A 19401-nucleotide genomic window follows, 5' to 3' on the forward strand; every position below is an offset into this window, starting at 1 on the left:
TATTGGCGGACCAAATGTATTCAAAAGCATGCCAATCATGAAATTCTTGCCGAGCAAACAAGTAGACCTCACTACAAGGAACGTCAACCAAATGGTAGTAGTTTCGGGGCATAACTTGGTGAAGTTTACTGCATTTCCTACGCGTGCAGCTGATCTTATTTTCAAGGACCGAGCAATTCATCATGTCCCAAGCTCCAAGTGCAACATTAAAGGCACCCAATAAAGTGGTGTTCGATGACTTTGAATGAAAAGTACAAAATAAAGTTCCATTCAGATAGGCCAACTCCTTTGCCTTTACCTTAAGAACATCATCATCCGGAAGAATACGGTCAGATATTTCTCCATGTTCTATCAGCGAGTTTATATGTGCTTAGGACATAAACATGATTATACCTTTTAGAAACAACAAAAACAGCACAATCGCCGCGAGAAGTAGTTGGAGAAGCTGTGAAAGTTGCTATATGCTGAGGGACTTTGTTTCTAAAACTCAAGGGAGATGATAGTTCGACAACCTTGTTCTGAAAAGGATTATAGAAAAAGAAAAGTTGACTACCATCTTCTACTTCCAGCTTTCGTGACAGAAGCAACCAACCAAATCTTGAAGCGCAAGGTTTTGCGTCGACGAATAATTCTTTTACTTGTTGCGTTACGAGATGTCCGAGGCAGTAATTCTGGTTGGTCCAAAGATCGGACCATGAATTATTTGCCATGATGTTTGATATAAGTAGGGATTCACGATAATCGATCAAAACAAAAAGGATATATAGATGTTGTAGGCCAAAATTTAGAGAAAGTAAACTTGCCCCCAGTAATACAAATACAAATAGGATAGGATAAATCTTCTAAATCTCTTAGGATTCCTTTAAAAAAACTAAACTTGTCACCCAAGTAATACAAGTACAAATAGGATAAATCTTTTAGATCCTTTAGAATTCCTAAAAAACTTCCACTGAAAGAAGAGAACCGAGTCAACCAAAACCAAATGTGATTACATCAAATAAGATAATTTTTGCACGCATCTTCTATTTAGAATATGTGATACTGTATTTAGAGACTCATTTTCTTATTAGGTTTCCTAAATTTTCTGTAATTTATTGTAATTAAGGTTCTACTCATGTATATATATATTTCCTCTTAGTGAAAGAATACGATTAAAGGAAGTATTTCAATAATTTTGACCGTCCCTTTCATTTTACTTAATTTCAAATGTGCAGTAATAAAGCACAACAAGTGGTCTAGTGGTAAGAGCGCGGACTGCAGGTCCCCAATAAACAAAAAAATGTGGACTGCGGGGCCAAAAAGATTGTTTGGAGGGTTTGGGCTATCGATTGTGACATATGTACTGTCAAGTGCAATTTGGTAGGCATCTTACTCTGTCGCTCAAAGAAGGGTTCAGGGTGGAGTTGGGTATTACCTTGGTAATAAAGGTCATTTGAGCAATGATAATGGAGTCAATCATGGTAGTTGAGGGAGTTAGTGCAGACATGGGGGGTGGCATGTCAGCCCTGATCACAATGCCCCTCGATACAGTTAAGTAATCTTATAATTATAAAAATTCGATTTTTGTTTTTTTGAGTACATCGTTATTTTTACACTAAGGGAAAGAGAGTTCGGCTAAACCACACAATATGCAACCTAATTTGGTTATTAAGTTTTGTTGGCTCTGGTTTTTTCAGATCTGGGCATTGTTCTTCAAAGGTTTTAATTTGGCTCTGATTTTTCAGATCTAGGCATTGCTCCACAGTTCTACTCCCAACTCGAGTAGTGGAGGCTCTCAACTCTGTAATGTCTCTCTTGACGTTTTATTTTTCTCTTTTTTTTTTAATTGGATATTCTTATTCTATATATTTTTAAAATATTTTCTTATTAAAAATAGATTTTTATCATTAATTATCAGGGCAAATTAGTATATTCATAAGCAGATATTTGATTTAAGGGGTTATTTGAAAGTGAATTAAAATCTAAGAGGGTGTTAGTATAATGTCTCAAACATGAAGGGGTTTTGTGAAAACTCGATTAGCCTTGGGGGGTGTTAGTGTAATTAATCATTTTCTTATCACTTTCATACAATTAACTAGCGTAGGGTTGCAAGTAGGAATGATGCTTCCAATTCTGCTGTTAAAATTTTTATTCGAATCCAAAAGTCGGTGACTAATCTAACATCAAATTTAATAAAATATATCATTTCACAATATATATATATATGGAGAAAAAAATCAAATGGAAATTAAAATATATTTTGAAATTACGAAAATCCAAGTTTTGATTTGAATTTTTGTGAATTTTCAATTATGTTTGTTGTGTGAGTTTATTGTTTTTTCACACATATACAGAATAATATTAGAGAACACGAGAAAATTCATCACTTTACATTTTTTTTAAGCCACTATTGGACAGTTCTCAAGAAAATTTTATCGACCATTTTTTGTGACGCATAACAATGCATTGTTGAACTAAAACGTCATTAGAGCCCTATTCTGTGAAAGGCCTATTGTTATCTCATATAAAACATTACAACGTCAAAATGAAGTCTTACAGCAGAGTTTAATAACAAGTTAACTGAAGTGCAATATTTCACTTACTCGTTGGATCACTGGGAAACTGGCACAAACACAGACCATATCAGGGAAACATATTTTATATATTCCTAGGGTCAACATGTTTACTCAGTCACAACACGAAAACCCGAAATAGAGAGCGCATGGGAGCAGATACGATCCATAGTTCATACAAAGTGCATTAAGGATTCTACAGTTCCGAATTCACAAGCTACAAAATATTCACGGTAGATTAAGAGCTTGAGCATGGTGACGGATGTGATCATCGATGAAGGTGGCAATAAAATAGTATGAGTGATCATAACCGGGCTGCAATCGCAAAAGGAGTGGAACTTCAACACTCCGACATGCATCTTCAAACTTGTGTGGCATCAACTGATCGTGCAAGAATTTATCATCTTCCCCCTACACAAAAGCAGCAGTAATTAACTACCTATACAGCAAAGGCAGTTAAAAGTGTATATGAGAGAAGAAATTATACATTTTAAAAGATCAATACTTGAAAGTAGTTGATGAGGACACTGGACTAAAATTATTGAAAAATGCATATTTAAACATTAACATGCAACGACATTACAGTTCATTCTCCTCATTTCCCTATTTCAAATCTCCTTCTGTATTGCAGCGATGCTGCCAAAAAATATCCTTCTTGGATTAAGGGGTTTATTGACACTTTCACATGTATAGTCCGGGCCAATATGTCTTTTTATTCTCTTTTCTTTTGCGTGGAAAAGGAAGCCGGAATGTCTACAGACAAAAAGCTTATGATCTGAAAATCAAATGCCCTCAGCCTAGCCGGAATGTCTACAGACAAAAAGCTTATGATCTGAAAATCAAATGCCCTCGGCCTAGCCGAAGTTCAATTTCAAGTGATATGATGAGAATGCATGACAACAGAAATTAACCCAGGATACATTATGCAGCAGAAAGGTGATGTAGAACCAAGACAAACTGAAAAACAAGGAAAAGAGGAACAGAAGAGAGGAAAGGAAAAGACTAAGTAGGGTAATCTCAAAGTTCATGTACAGAAACTTGCTATTAGCAATCAATACGTCTTCTAAAAGACATAAAATTTAAACCCACTTTGATAACCTAGCACCTGTGTAAAAGATAATTCCTTCTTACCAACGCAAAAAGAAAAGATAAAACAAGTTATTTAACATCCTTGCGCCTATGCCTAAAATAAGACTGAATTCCTTCTTGTATCAATCATCACTAGGTTGTATTTTCTACACTGCCAACTCTTATTGTTTGTTCCTTTTTTTTGTAAGTACATGAGATTGGAAAGCTTCAGGGACTATTATATGTTGGGTGACAACAGTATTAAACTCTTGAGAGATGAAGCAGCAGCATTCAGTTTTCCATAATTCGTCTATTGAAAAAATAAGAACGTTAAAGTTCATAAAAGTAAATAAACTAGCATATACCATCATTTAAGGGATCTTAGCCATTCTAATCCACAAGTTTTGGCATACTAAATCAACAAGGAAAATGACTTCTGCATGCCACTATTTATTTTGGTCCCTTGATTCCTTTGATTTCTTCAAAACAAAGGCCGTAAATAAACAGGGGGCGTGTGGGGCGGGTGAGTGGGTGGGTGGGTGAGGGGGGAGTGGAGAAGTCACTTCCAATCAACAATGATGCTGAAACCTCTCAATTTGTGATGAATTCCACGTCGGGCTCTCCAGTCACAGAGAGAGGACCAGACAAGAGAGGGACTATTTAAAATAAAATAGTTGGGGTGCATCCTAACAAGTAACAGCTCAAGCTTTCAAAAATAGTGGTAGACCACAAAAATTTAACAATTGTCACAACAACAAAGAACATGATGAAGATTAGATGACATCATTATCTTACCTGATCAATTAAAATGGTAGCTGACACATCCTTAAACTTCTTAACAAGGGAAGTGGCATCATATTCCTGCATTTTTTGCATTCAACTTGTTACAAACTAAAGACCACAGGATTATGGATAAGAACTGAGACAATTAGATTATTATCTTACTTCCCAATCGGTTTTATTGCCACCTAGATAATTTGAAAAAGCTTTCTGGCCCCATGGACAGTTTGCAGGATTCACAATGGGTGCAAAGGCAGATACTGACTGGAAAATGAATTACACAAACGAGTTAGATTCAATGTAAGTTTCTCCTATGAATCCACTCCAATAATTGCATAAAGCTCCCCTGCAACTCAGGAACTTTTATAGAAAAACTGAACTTTACGAAGTTGCTAAATTAAAGTCAACTTCTTCTTTGAAAAAAAAAAGCAAGCTAAATTGTGGAAAAATATTTATGTCTCCTACGGTCCTACCTTATATTTATCCAGGTTTTTCAGGTAAATTGTCAAAGCACCGTGCCCACCCATAGAATGACCAGATATAGATGCCCGCGATGTATCAAGCTGTGAAAAATTTTCATTCAGAAGTTGTGGCAACTCCTTAACAACATAGTCGTACATGCGCCAGTTCTTCCATTTTTCTTCAGTAGCATTGAGATAAAATCCAGCACCTGTTTGAGGAGATAATGCACACACACATACACAAAACTCAGTGATGGCTCTTCACACCTAAAGTTATAACTAATCGCCCACTACCCGGCAAAGCTTGTCCCTCTTGCTAACTAAAAGGAGTTTGCATGCAATGCATGAAATATAGCAATGCATTGAGTAATTTATTACTACCAAAAGTAAATATATATATATACACACACACACATATAACCTTTTGCATGGAAACTCTCAAGAAATCAGAATATTTGCAGGAAACTCTAAAGTTCTCCCTCTTTAGAACCTACACATTTTTATATCCACCTTGTACGTGAACAAACATCCTTTTCCAGTATTACTGCTTATACACCTCAAACATCCTCATCTCCTCTCTACTCATTTTACTGGTTCGACATCTTACCAAAAATAAAAACAGGGCATACAGTATTTGTTTTCCCTATTGACTCCTAATCCATCTTGACTAGATTTAAACTTAGGCCTTATCTAGGGGATCCCTATTGACTCTCCCTCCACCTTTAAGATACACTTGACCATATTGTTTTCCCTTTCCGAATTATAGAACTGTTAGTGCTTCCGTTTTAACAATTTAAAATACAATTGCAAGATAAAGGGAAAGTAATAGATTCGCAAATCCCATACGACGTAAGGCAATTTTTGCTGTAATACTTCATAACATGAAATATAACAGTCTAATGTTGCGTACCTACACCAAAATCCCAGCTATCCGCCTCTCCTTCTATAGACAAGCCTCCTATTAAGAGTTTACATGAAGAAGTGGTGAGCACAATAGGAACATAATAACAAAAGATACATGGTGGTTTAGAATGGAACAATATAAAATGACAGCCTACCATAATAAAATGACAGCCTACCAATTTTTTGCATTTTCACTGGTGGTAACGCTTCTAATTTTATTTTGTTTTTCCTTTGTATTTCTGTGTCTCTGGGAAGTGGCTGTAATTAACTTATAGTGATTAGACAAAGTTGGATGAAAGTTGGAGGGACTTTGGCTACTTGTCAGGACACACAACAAGGAACAAGGTCCAGCCCAACTATATTACAACAAAAAGTGAACATTTATGATATAAAAACGTTTAAAGGTCATTATTATCCATGGGAAACTAACAACAAAATGTGCCATGAAACTCACAGCTGCAGTCAATTCACATTATAAGTTGACAACTTGTGTTCTTTTTGGATGTCAATCGCTCATAATGGCAAAATACCATAGTTATTACATCAAATTACTTGATTATGTCACATTCTACGACATTTGAATACATGACCCAAGCAGTTGCCCATTGTGGTCGGTAGTCAAGTTGTTTAAAAGGTTACCAACTAACATCAGTCCTACTTCCCTGAAAACCTAGCCAAGGGACAAACAACAATAATAATTCTTTCACATTCACAAAAAGCAATTAAAGCTAGCATCACAGACACAATAATCAATTGGAAATTAAAAGCAGGAAGGGCTGCCGACTTACTTGGAGATGTATCAGGGGCAATCAGAGCAACACCCTCACTTGAGGCAACACGTTGAGCTCCTGATTTAGTTATAAAATTCTCATCTGTGCAGGTAAGGCCAGAGAGCCAGTAAAGTACCTTCTCATAAAAAAAACTTGATTATCACACATTGCAACATACAAACTTTGATAGCATCACATGGACAAAAGAAAACTCGAAAAATAAACTCAAGAACATGAAGAAGCACGGGAAAGTAGTTTGAAAATGCTAAACAAACAATGCAAAGGGAAAATTTATGCGAATCGTTTCAGCTATAGAAGGTTCCAGTGAAAACTTTATGAAAAACTTTTCAGCTTACAATTTGCACCCAGCGAAAATTTTATGATGTAAAACTAATTCAAGTAGTGCTACAAGCATCAACGATTGTCCCTACTTTTAATTCTAAGTAAGACAAACATCTCCTCTTTCATTTTGTTCATAGCTTTTAAGACAGTGAGACAAAACTATCGATTCAAATAATAAATCGAGGAAGCTTCCTTTTCCCTATCTTAAATTCTTTGTCTATGATGGTAATAAGGGATGATTGAATTTGCAACTATAATGTTATAGGTACCATATAACTAATTTCACTTTCGATAAATTCGGTTACTAGTCTGCCCTATAAGAACCCGAGCTGTCTGTAAACTAAATTAAGGGATACGAAATTCAAAATTTCTCAATCAAGTATAGCAAAACCATTATCAAATAACACCAAATACAATAGATTTCAGCCACATAACCCTACAATATAACAATCAGACAAAAACCCAAATAGTATATTCATTGGGAAATGAAATTTCATAAGAGGTTACACATGGGTGAGAGAGAGAGAGAGAGAGGGAGGACTTACAGGGAATCGGTGGGAAGGGGAAGGGGAAGGAGGAAAGTAGATGTGGAAGGTCATGGAGCAGCCGAGCGTAGGGCTGAAATGCTTGTATCTCTTGTTGTACCCTCCGAACATCTTCGAGCTGCTGATCTCATTCGGCTTCGTCTCCATATCTCTTTCTCTCTCTCTCTCTCTCTCTCTCTCTCTCTCTCTCTCTGAGCTTCTTCAGAAGTGAGCGAAGTTTTGTTCGGTACAAGTAGTGATCGGTGCTCTCCGAGGGTCAGTTTCATTGTTTTGGTAATTGCATTTTACACCCTTGTATTTTTGTCTATGCAAAAATTTGGTGCATGTCTTTTGAAAATTAACATTTTAATACCTAAAGTTACAAATAATACCAATAGTCATACAACAATTGTTAATGTATTTGTCATTAGTAATATAGTTTGACTTCATGCAAGCAAAAATCAAACGAGTGATATGTCAAGATATAAAGTTAACTTGAAAGTTGCACTAAAAGAATGGCAATAAAGTGCCAATGTTAAAATAAACGGACCAAAATGTTATTTACTCTACACCAAAGTGGTGCAAAGTCTAATTAGCTCTTTTTTAACCCAACAATATTCTAAGGTAAGTGTATCATATATGGAGTTTTATGGACTCCGACTCTGAAATCTAGTGGATTCTAGATTAGACTTGTAAGGATTACATCACCTTGTATCGAATAAAGACTTTTTATGAATTAATAAAATTTATGAAAATCTTGTGATATTTAATTAAGACTTTGTATTAAAATTTTTATTGATTTTAAAGAATTTTATAAAGTTATGAATTTTCATAGACTTTTAGTTCTTTTGTAGTAATTTTTCGTCACATCAAATCCAGCATCTCCCTTTAAGATTCTGATGGAGTTCATTTATCCTTCCACCACCATGTCATCACCACCACCTTCTTACCATGACCATCTCCTCCACTCCACTACAGCAATTGTCGCCATCGCCGTCACCACAGTAATTCCCATGGGCATCATCACCGCCGCCACCACCACCGCACTGCCTCAACTACTACCAATTTACCATGACCATCACCATGATTTCATCACTACTGCCACCACTACCATGCACCTTATCACATCGGTTACATTTTGTGGTTGTCATCACCACCGACGCCACCTTCATCATGACTCCCAACTTTACCACCACTATCACCACCCCATCACTTGCGCTGCCCGCACCCTTACTCCTCCACCACCCCAAGACCACCCTCCGTCATTATTTCACCCTATTATTATCATAACCACCAAAGACACCACCTTCACTACCACCATATTGCCGAAAGCCACCGCTTGGCACTTCCGCCACTCTATATGACCACTTCATTATGGTTACAGTCAATATTTTAAATAATGAAAATTAAAAAAATAGCAATGTTAATTAATTTCATGTTCTTATATAGTTATTTCATAATTGTTTCTCAAGAATCGATAGTCGTATACTTCATGATTCACTTATAGTAATGGGTACTGGTAAAAATGAGTTAAGAAGGTTCTAGTACAGAGTTATGTCAAAATCACTATGCTGCAATACTAAGTTTCTTGTTTAATTTCATTTTAATTTTGGTGCTTCTATACTTTTATTTTATTTATTTTACCTATATTATTGTATTGTCTTTGCTAGTTATAATAAAGACATTAAAATTGAAGTTACAACTAACTTCGCTCTAAAAATATTATTTTTAGCAATATTTTTCGATCATGACACCGAAATATTACTTATTAGACCATAATAATTAATATTGATATGAAAAAAATTTCATGATATGTTACATAAATTGTATTGTTTCAAAATGATTTTTATGAAGAAAAGTGTTCTCGATTGTTGTTAGACATCGTAGGCAATAGGCAGTCATGGAGCAGCCGAGCGTAGGGCTGAAATGCTTGTATCTCTTGTTGTACCCTCCGAACATCTTCGAGCTGCTAATCTCATTCGGCTTCGTCTCCATCTCTCTCTCTCTCTCTGAGCTTCTTCAGAAGTGAGTGAAGTTTTGTTCGGTACAAGTAGTGATCGGTGCTCTCCGAGTGTCAGTTTCATTGTTTTGGTAATTGCATTTTACCAGTTTCATTGTTTTCATTATCCAGTAAGATGGTTAGTGTAGTATTTGATGACTATTTCCTTACAAAAATAAAATAAAATAAAATAAATTTAACTGTGGGAACAAAAGTAAGTAAAAGAGCTTATCTAGATTGTAGAAACTCATAGTTACAGGGGCTAAGGATATGTGCTAACTCTTGTTTACTTAACACAACTAGATCAAGTAACAAGTCAATTTACCTATGGATCAAAATGTTGCTATTAAAATGGGTGATACTTTTGATGATTTAGCTGATTATGAATAAAATGTGGTTGATGATACAAGAGTCATAATAGCTGGTTGGGATAGAGAAGGGGCAATGTAATCGATGTACAAGCTAATTTTTTTAGTTATTAGTTTCATGTGCTTATCTAGTAAAGGGTATGTCAAAACCACTTATATTGCAATACTAAATGTCTTGTTTTGATTTCATTCTAGTTTCGGTGGTTTTAAACTCTATTTTATTTATTTTACCTATATTACTTGTGTTGTCTTTGCTAGCTATAATAAAGAAATGAATATTGAAGAAACAACTAACTTTCTCATAAAAATATTATTTTTAGCAACTGGCACTGATGGAATTTTGCATGGCGATCCCTCCGGTACCGTTTGGTGCGTGGGACGGGACGGAACAGAGTGGGACAAGGCGTGCCGTCCCACGTTTGGTGCGCCTAAAACGGGTGGAACGAGCTGTTCCACGGGACGAGTTTTGGGTGAATTTTCGTTTCACCTTACCCCCCTGGAACGACTCGTTGCACATCTGTGGAACATAAAATTATAACCTCTCTGTCTCCTTCTTCTTCCTCCTTGTTTCCATCCAAGGGCATCTTTGCTCCCGCTCCGTTCCGTTCCGTCCTGTCCCGTCCCGTCCCGTCCCATTCTGTTCCGTCCCATCCCGTCTGCATACCAAATGATACCGTCCTCTGTATTTTCATTGTTAACTCATTATCAGTTTTGAATTATGCATTTTTCATTCCCAAATTTATATTTTTGTGTTTTTATCCAATTTATCATCTGCACAGAAAAAAGGTGTGAAGAAATCCTTAAACTCAATTCTTTTTAAGCTTGTCCATTTTATCATGTGCACATCGTTCATTCCTAATGTCCAATAAGGTTTGAAAGTAAAATTTAGTGCTCCAAAGATACGAAGTTCCGCCTTCGTTACTTTATACCAGAAAATCACCTTTGTCTTTTCTACTAGCTTCACTAAATCAAATTATTTACATATCGAGTGAAATACGTTCTCGGATTTCACTATTGTAATTTACGTATTTCATATTTGCAGGATTTTATATTATTTCTTTTCATTCATATTAGAGCTTTAGTTAACTCATTACAAAGTTTGAATTTTTTTTAATTAGTTATTAAAATTCTATAGACTTTTCAAGATAAACCTTAGTATTTTCGAATAGATCTCTATCCCACGAACGCGTGAACGAAAACCGTTTGCAAAATAGAGCTTTAATGAAGAAATTACCAACCATTAAATTCAGGGGCATTTTTGTCTTTTGACAGAGTCTACATAGGGAATATCCTAAAAGGCTGGAGTGGCCTTTCCTCTTTTAGAAAGTTAAACGGCAACAGACGTGGAGGAGAGGTGATTGATCACAACCCAGTTCCTTAAATGCCGATTTCTTCCTTTTCCTGCACCTATGATCATCGCCACCACCACCAAAATGCAGCTCGTGACCCCAGGATCAATACCCATCCAAGATTCACTTAAGAAACGACTAAAGGCGGTGATTCGAGGCCACATTGTTTAAGTGATGCAACGAGTTCCTCAATCAGACGTCAAACGACAACACACCGTGCATGCGTTGTTCATAATTTTTGAGGGACTTCTAACAATTTCATCGTCTTCCATCCACGTTTAGACTTATGTCAGGTATAAAACTTACTCCACTTGTCACGATATTTGTTTTTGTGTATTTATATGCATTTTGATGTTGATCTTTAATTCCGGCGAGTTATGTTTCTAAGTTAATATTGATGCCCTGAATCTGTTTCCAATATCTAGTTGGTGTGCTTTCATCGTTTGAGCCTAGTTTCGTAAATGGCCGCCATTAAACCTTTGTGGCAGGCGAAGATTTAACCGTTGGATCATTATGAAATTTTAATATATTGTTGTACGCATTATTTGAGGATCGTAGGAACTTACATATTGGAAATACAATATATGGATCTTCCATATTGGTTTATGTAGGGTTGTTGACCTTACCAATGACCACGTTAACCAAGGGTTGACTTTTGATCAATTGTCTCGAATCGGTCTTAAATACTGAAATTAGAATTACAAGAAACCTGATAAGAGTCTTATGAGCCTACAAGTGGCACCTTATCAGAATTTACCTATTTATTGAGAAAACAATGATAATGTGTAGATTCTAGTATGAAGAGATAAGTCAGGGACCACATTAGAATTATTCTGCATATCTTATATGTCAGTTTGATTTAATATTGGTTGGCTAGATGTATGTGTGCTTGCAATTGTGGTTCATGGTGAACTTGATTAAATGTGGTACATGGATGATTCTGCCTAATTAATTTGGTTAGTGGACCTTGTTCTTATGTTTATGTCTATTGCACATTGTCATGCCTGGTTAATCTGCATTGGAGATTATACGCATTCTAGGAGTAACTTCGCCTAGTTAATTCTCATTGGGGTGTCATTGCTTACTTGATCTCATTATACCCATAGGTGGTTCTGCCTAATTAATCCGCATTGGGCAATCATACTATTGGATGCATGTCTATGGTTTTGCCTGGTTAATCTGCATTGGGGATTATACGCATTCTAAGAGTGACTCCACTTGGTTAATATGCATTGAGGCATCACTACCTACTTGATCTCATTATACACATAGGTGGTTCTGCGTGGTTAATCCACGTTGGGGAATCATACTATTAAATGCATGCATATGGTTCCGCCTGGTTAATCCGCACTATGAGACCATACGCATTCTAGGGGTGACTCCGTCTGGTTAATCTGCATTGAGGGACCATACGCACTCCAGAGTTAGTCTAGAATCCATTTCCCTAATTGGTTCCGTTAACCTTATCTTCATTGGATTCTGTTGAGTGGTCCAGAATCCTTTTCCCTAATCGGTTTCATTAAGTGGCCCATAATCCTATCTTCTTTGGATTCCGTTAAGTGGCTTGGAATCCTTTTCCCCAATCGGTTTCATTGAGTGGTTTGAAACCTTATCTTCGTTGGATTCCGTTGAGTAGTCTGGAATTCCTTACCATAATTGGTTTTGTTGAGTGGCTCAAAACCCTATCTTCATTGGATTCTGTTAAAGTGGTCTGAAATTCCTTTCCTTAATCAATTCCATTAAGTGGTCGGAACTCTATCTTCATTGGATTCAGTTAAGGAGTTTGAAATACCTTTCCCTATTTGGTTTCATTGAGTTGGTCCGAAACCCTGGATTCCTGTGAGTAGATGTTGCTCAAAGTTGTGTTTGTAGTTTAAGGTTAAACTGTTGTTACTTAACATGTTGAATGAAAAGATTACAATATGTTTATAGGTTTAGAAGAGAAAATGTATTGGTCATTTGATTGAGTTCAGGATGACGCACAAAAGATTTGTCAACCATAATTTTTTAACGCAATCTCAATTGGTTGGTTGCCCACATATATTAACTTTGAGGAAAGGTGCTTCAACCATGTTCTAACATATATTCTAAAGTTGGTATTGGGTAATGGTATATGATTAAGATTACTGTCATAGTTCATACCAAAAATTTTAGTGACGCCGAAATTCTAACTAGATTTTGCCAGAACTAAGGACTATCTACCAACAATCAATATGAAGATTATTGATAATTTGATATTGCTAAGATTCCATTTGAACTTAAAAGCTAGAAGCTTCCAATAAAATTTAGGTTTTTCTAACAAACTAACATTATAAACAAATCTCAAAGTAAAACAATAACACATGCATGTATGTACCTTCCAAATCATGTTTTCAGTTGTGGACAATCATATGTGGCTTTATGAGAGGAATTCTCAACGTCAACCACAAATGTGTTGGTAAGAAAATGTTGGTCCCACTAGTACAAAAACATGTTTGCGTGACGAAAACTTGCGCGACGCAGCTAAATGCGTCGCGCAAAGTATGTTTGCGTGACGTTAAACACAAAACGTCGCGCAAAGGCCATTTGCGCGACGTTTTGTGTGTCCCGCAAGATTTTGGCGCTAAAGCAAGTAAGTTTTACCGCTTTTTCTGTTGACTTTGCGTGACGCAGGGCTACATGAGTCGCGCAAAACAGCTTTGCGCGACGCACGTGCACTTACGTCGCACAAAACATCTTTGCGTGACGTATGTGACGTCACGCAAAACAGCTTTGCGCGACGTAAGTGCACGTGCGTCGCGTAAAGTTGTTTTACGCGACGCCATATGCGTCACGCAAAGTTAACGACTTTTTTTTCCTTTACTTAATCAGTTTGGGTGGTAGAAACTGCAAACTAGTTGCAGCAGCTACCCCCCCTCCCCCATCTCTGTTCTAAACGTTCTCCAATTTTCTCCGTTCCTTAATCTATTTGTATCCGGTAAGCAATTTGATTTTTTATATGCAACTTTGAATTGAGAATTCAAACTAAAACTACTAAACTTGTTTTGTACAGGATTTTTGTATACAATTATCATTGAAGAACGAATTTGAAGGTATTTTTTTCATATTGCATATGGGATTTTTGTATATGTACCTTTGCTTACTTGCTATGCCCTTTTTTGGTAATGGTGGAGTTTTGTGAGATTGAATTTTGAAGTAATCTTTATTAATTTTACCTATTAAAAGGAGTGAGATTGTAGATATATTGTTGAAGACTTGTTTGGGCTTCATTTGAATACTTTATCGAGGTTAACTTATATATTTACATAGAAGAAATTGTAAGAAATGTTGGTTTCCCCTTGAAATTTCCTTAATTTGTGCTATACGGTTGAATTGAGGGTAAATGCAATGTGCTGCAACTAAGAATTATATAGAAACCCTACAAAAGCCATGATCTTCAAAGCTAATCTTATCATCACTATTAAATTCTCAATGCTAAGACAATAGGTTTTAGTTCAATAATGAGCGGGTTGATTTTTGTGAGCATATGCCATACTTATGTAGATAAACAATGGCTATGATTCTCTTATTAAATCCTTGTAGAAACTCAATATCATCTTCCAATTTTAATACAAGTAAGTAATTTAGGATTCATTTTTAGTCTCAATCCTTTGTAAACTTGAAGACAACCAAAACATCTTTCAATAAGATTTTTTAAAACCAATATGTAGCCAAAATATGCTTAAACTTGTGTTCATATTCTAACAGTACATTTATCTCACCACCAAAATTACTCGAGTGTAACTAACTAGAATATGTATATTCGATGATATAATTAGTATAAACAAATAAAAACTAAGGCCATCAACATTATAGTTTACAAGGATTAATATTTTGTATCTATTTTATTTAGTTTCACTAATTATTGTGATTTAATTTATTTGTATGCACATATTTTTGTACATCAATTACAAAATTGTTTTGTGTTGTACGAAGTTAATACAACTTAACTTCATACACTTTTTTTTTCAAGAAAAGCTTAGTTTCCCGTTTGAGAGTTAGTTGGATTTTGTGCATGGATGCAAAAGCATGCCTGCGGTCCAATTAATTATTGAATTGTCCCATTTTTTGGACAGTTTGGGAATGCATAGTTATGTGTTGTAGTTTGCGGTTCATAGATTAGGTTTCGATAGTGGAAATTTTGGTAACATTTCCTAATGTTCTTCGAGTACACAGTGGATATTATGTATCTACTGCGTGCACTTGAAGAATTGTAAGGAGATGCTGTCGAAATTTAATCCATTGGAATCGTAAATTACGGCACATAATTGTGTATTTTTGAATGGGATAGGCCCTTACCGGAGGAATAAGGTGAGAAGATAATAGTTGAAGTTGTTGTACTTTTATTGGGATTGCAGGCAAAATGGACAAACGGTGGATACAAAATCATAATAGATGTGCTATCGAGTACTTGGATGGAATAAATGATTTCATTGAATTCGCAACTAGACACAACCGAGGTTCAACTCATATTCGATGTCCCTGTAGGAAGTGTAACAACTCAATGAGGGAAACATTCGAAAATGTTCGATTTCATTTAGTAAGAAATGGGATAATGGAGACCTATACTACTTGGTATCATCATGGAGAACGATTAGACCAAGCTTTGTCTTCATACATGACACGAGTGGAGACTGTTGAATGTAATGTGGATCCTAATGAACAAGTTATGGATATTCTAAATGATGTTTATCCATATGCTACAACCAACACCAATCAGGAAGGGGGAGATGACGGTCGTCCAACCATGGATAGTGAGGCATTCAAAAACTATGAAAAACTATTGAAAAATGCCAAGCAAGAATTATATCCGAGGTGTGAAAACTTTTCGATGCTCACAGCAATTGTGGAGTTGATGCATGGCAAGATCAAGTTTCGTTTGTCAAACAAGTGTTTCGATTACTTTTTAGGAGTTATCAAGAGGATGCTTCCAAAGGACAATTGTTTACCTGAAGATCATAAAAGTGCCCAAAAAGTGTTGAAGGGTCTTGGATTGGGGTATGAAAAAATTCATGCATGTGTAAATAATTGTATATTGTTATATAAGGAGAACACACAGTTGGATAAATGCCCTGTATGCAATGAGCCAAGGTTTAAAATGACATCACAAAATAGAAAGACCAAGATTCCACAAAAAGTAATGCGTTATCTTCCATTGAAGCCTAGGTTGCAACGATTATACATGTCGATGCACACCGCTACCAATATGAGATGGCATAAAGAAGGACGAGTAAATGACGATGTTATGAGGCATCCTGCAGATGGAGAAGCATGGAAAGAATTCGATCGAATGTACCCTGATTTTGTAGCTGACCCGCGAAATGTTAGATTGGGACTTGCCACCGACGGATTTAATCCGTTTGGGGTTCTAAACCAAATCCACAGCACTTGGCCGGTCGTCGTGTTTCCTTATAATATGCCGCCTTGGAAGTGCATGAAAAAAGAATACATGATGTTGACTCTATTAATTACTGAAGATCCAGGAAAGTCCATTGATGTTTATTTGCGGCCGTTGGTAGATGAGCTAAAAGATTTATGGGAAAACGGTGTTCGTACATATGATAAGTATACTGGGCAAATGTTCACAATGAGAGCAGCAGTGATGTGGACAGTAAACGATTTTCCCGCGTATGCAATGGTTTCTGGGTGGATGACTAAGGGTTATTTGGCATGTCCAATATGCAAGGAGAACGTAACATCGTCTTGGCATGCGGGAAAAGTTTGTTATCTTGGTCATCGTAGATGGCTCCCTTGGGACAACGAGTGGCGTCAGAACGATAAAGCCTTCCACGACACAAAAGAGACTCGACCAAGACCAAGAGAATGGTCTGGAGATGAGATTTTGGATCAATTAAACCGTTTGGAATTTGGTCATTTTGGCAAAGGGGTCAGTAAGCCCAGACCAACTACACATCTGAACTGGACACACAAGAGTATGTTATTTGAGCTCCCATACTGGTCAAAGTTAAAATTGAGACACAACCTCGATGTTATGCATATTGAGAAAAATGTGTTTGATACTTTGGTCGGGACAATTCTAGACATTGAAGGAAAAACGAAAGACACGGTCGAAGCTCGCCTTGATTTGGAACGAATGGGCATTAGGCCATCCTTGTGGATGAAGAAAGTTGGTGGTACATTGAAGAAAGGCCATCATTTTTTTACAGTTAATCCGAATGGGAAGAAAGAGTTTTTCAACTTTATTTCTTCTGTAAAGTTTCCAGATGGGTATGCTTCCAATATCTCGCGTTGCGTGAACATGAGAGGGTGTAAATTTTCAAACATGAAGAGTCATGATTGTTATGTGATACTCCAACACCTTCTACCGGTTGGTATTCGACACTTATTGCCTCTTGATGTGGTGAAACCAATCGTGTTGTTGTCTAGATTTTTTTCACAATTGACTGCAAGGTGTTTGCGGAAGTCGGATGTTAAACAATTGCAGGACGACATTGTGAACGTCTTATGCAAGTTCGAACAGATATTTCCTCCAGCTTTCTTTACAAGTATGATTCACGTGATGATTCACTTGCCAGATGAGGCATTGCTTGCTGGACCAGTCAATTGCCGATGGATGTATGCAATAGAAAGGTACTTAATTAAGCGTATATATATATATATAACAGATTAATGATCAACGAACGCTTTGAATAATTTGTAGCATACCTTTTATTTGTGTAGATATCTTGGTGAGTTGAAAAAGTGTGTCCGAAATAGGGCAAAGCCCGAAGGATCACTTGTGGAGGCATGGGTCGCATATGAGTCACTTACTTTTTGTGCAATGTATCTTCAAGATGTTGAGACAGCTTTCAATCGTCCTCAACGCAATAATGACGGTGGTGTCAGAAAAGAGAAACTATATGTTTTTGCCCAAATTGCGCGACCATTCGGCGAGCCTGTAAAAGGCGAATCGTTTACCAAAAAAGACATGGAGGTAGCGCATTGGTTCATACTTAACAATTGTGATGAGGTTTTGCCATACCTTGAAGAGCATGAACGGTTGATGAAGCGGGAACATCCTTCACATTTATATGCCAAGAAGCACCGTGAATTGTTTCCTTCGTGGTTTCACGAACATGTAAGTTGTATGTGTTTTGAATTCAGCATATTTTCCAACTTGTTCATGCCCGTCTTCAAATTTGGTTACATTAACAAGTTAACTTTTTGTATATGTTATATTAGATGAACAAATTGAAGGAATTGAATTCAACCTCTTACGATGAAGAATTATATAACATGGCAAGAGGACCGCTTCACGTTGAATTGTTCTCAGGTTGTCATGTCAACGGGATCAAGTTCTTGGGGGCAACACGTGATGACAAGTCGTCTACTCAAAATAGTGGTGTCCACGTCCCGGGTGCGGGCGACAGTGAAGACATTGATTTTTATGGTAAACTAACTAATGTAGTACAATTGCTTTACAAAGACAGGTGTCAAGTGATACTGTTTAAGTGTCTTTGGTTTGATACAAACCCACATAACCGAACGAGTGTTAAGCGAGACCATGGTTTACTATCAGTAAACACTACCAGACGTTGGTACGATGAAGACCCATACATTTTGGCAACTATGGCGAAACAAATATTCTTTCTAGACGACCCTAAAGCCAGCAATGGTTGGAAAGTTGTTCAGAAGATTGATCGAAGAGGGCTATATGATATTCCGGAACTAAATCAAGATGACAACGACGACAACCTCGCTGACCAACAGTTATCATCTTTGATAAAAATTGGTGAAGAAACACTCCGAGATACTAATGTTGTCTAAGAACCGTTTGAAGTAGCTGGAGTTCCCGAATTCGAAATACCAATAGAGTCAATTTCAATTGACCTTGGTGATCTACCATGATACAATGCACCGGAAGAGGCAAATGAAGATGAGGATGAATCGAAATCCGAAAATGATAGTAGTGAGGATAGCGAGAGTTATTATTGTAGTTCAGATAAGGATTAATATAAACTTGTAAAGGAAAAACCAGGAGATTGAGGTGAGGCAAAGTCAAACTAAAAAAAGGCACGGGAAGAATCTGATCGTGATCGTTTGAAGGTATTCTCCATTTTTACTTCGATTTGTTTCATGCAGTTTTGATAGGCAACTTATCACTTCCTGCAGATTTATTTTCGGATATGAATCCTCAATATCTGCATGAAGACAAGTTGCTTGGTCAAATGAATGCAGATGGGAAACTTGTAGATGATGGGATTCATAATTATTTGGTCCAATTATTATCAGGCAATGAGCTGTCCACTCAAACTGCTGCTGAAGTG

The 19401-nt window shown here is 36.7% G+C and overlaps 2 protein-coding genes across 2 annotated transcripts; one reads left to right on the top strand and one right to left on the bottom strand.

Moving 5' to 3' along the window:
- Positions 1-2622: 2622 nt before the first annotated feature.
- On the bottom strand, positions 2623-7626 carry LOC137745283 (S-formylglutathione hydrolase-like). Its single transcript, XM_068485213.1, has 7 exons — positions 7422-7626; positions 6553-6670; positions 5772-5819; positions 4874-5070; positions 4566-4664; positions 4416-4481; positions 2623-2963 (listed from the first exon to the last, which is right to left on the bottom strand). Exons 1-7 carry the CDS (start codon positions 7566-7568, stop codon positions 2781-2783), a joined length of 858 nt encoding a protein of 285 aa, XP_068341314.1. The 5' UTR covers positions 7569-7626; the 3' UTR covers positions 2623-2780.
- An 8126-nt stretch (positions 7627-15752) lies between these two features.
- Positions 15753-18901, top strand: LOC137744476 (uncharacterized). The gene is made up of 4 exons (XM_068484281.1): positions 15753-17362; positions 17522-17725; positions 17816-18212; positions 18317-18901. Exons 1-4 carry the CDS (start codon positions 15753-15755, stop codon positions 18899-18901), a joined length of 2796 nt encoding a protein of 931 aa, XP_068340382.1.
- Positions 18902-19401: the final 500 nt, after the last annotated feature.

The sequence above is a fragment of the Pyrus communis genome, chromosome 9 (assembly GCF_963583255.1).
Source record: "Pyrus communis chromosome 9, drPyrComm1.1, whole genome shotgun sequence".
Lineage (NCBI taxonomy): Eukaryota > Viridiplantae > Streptophyta > Magnoliopsida > Rosales > Rosaceae > Pyrus > Pyrus communis.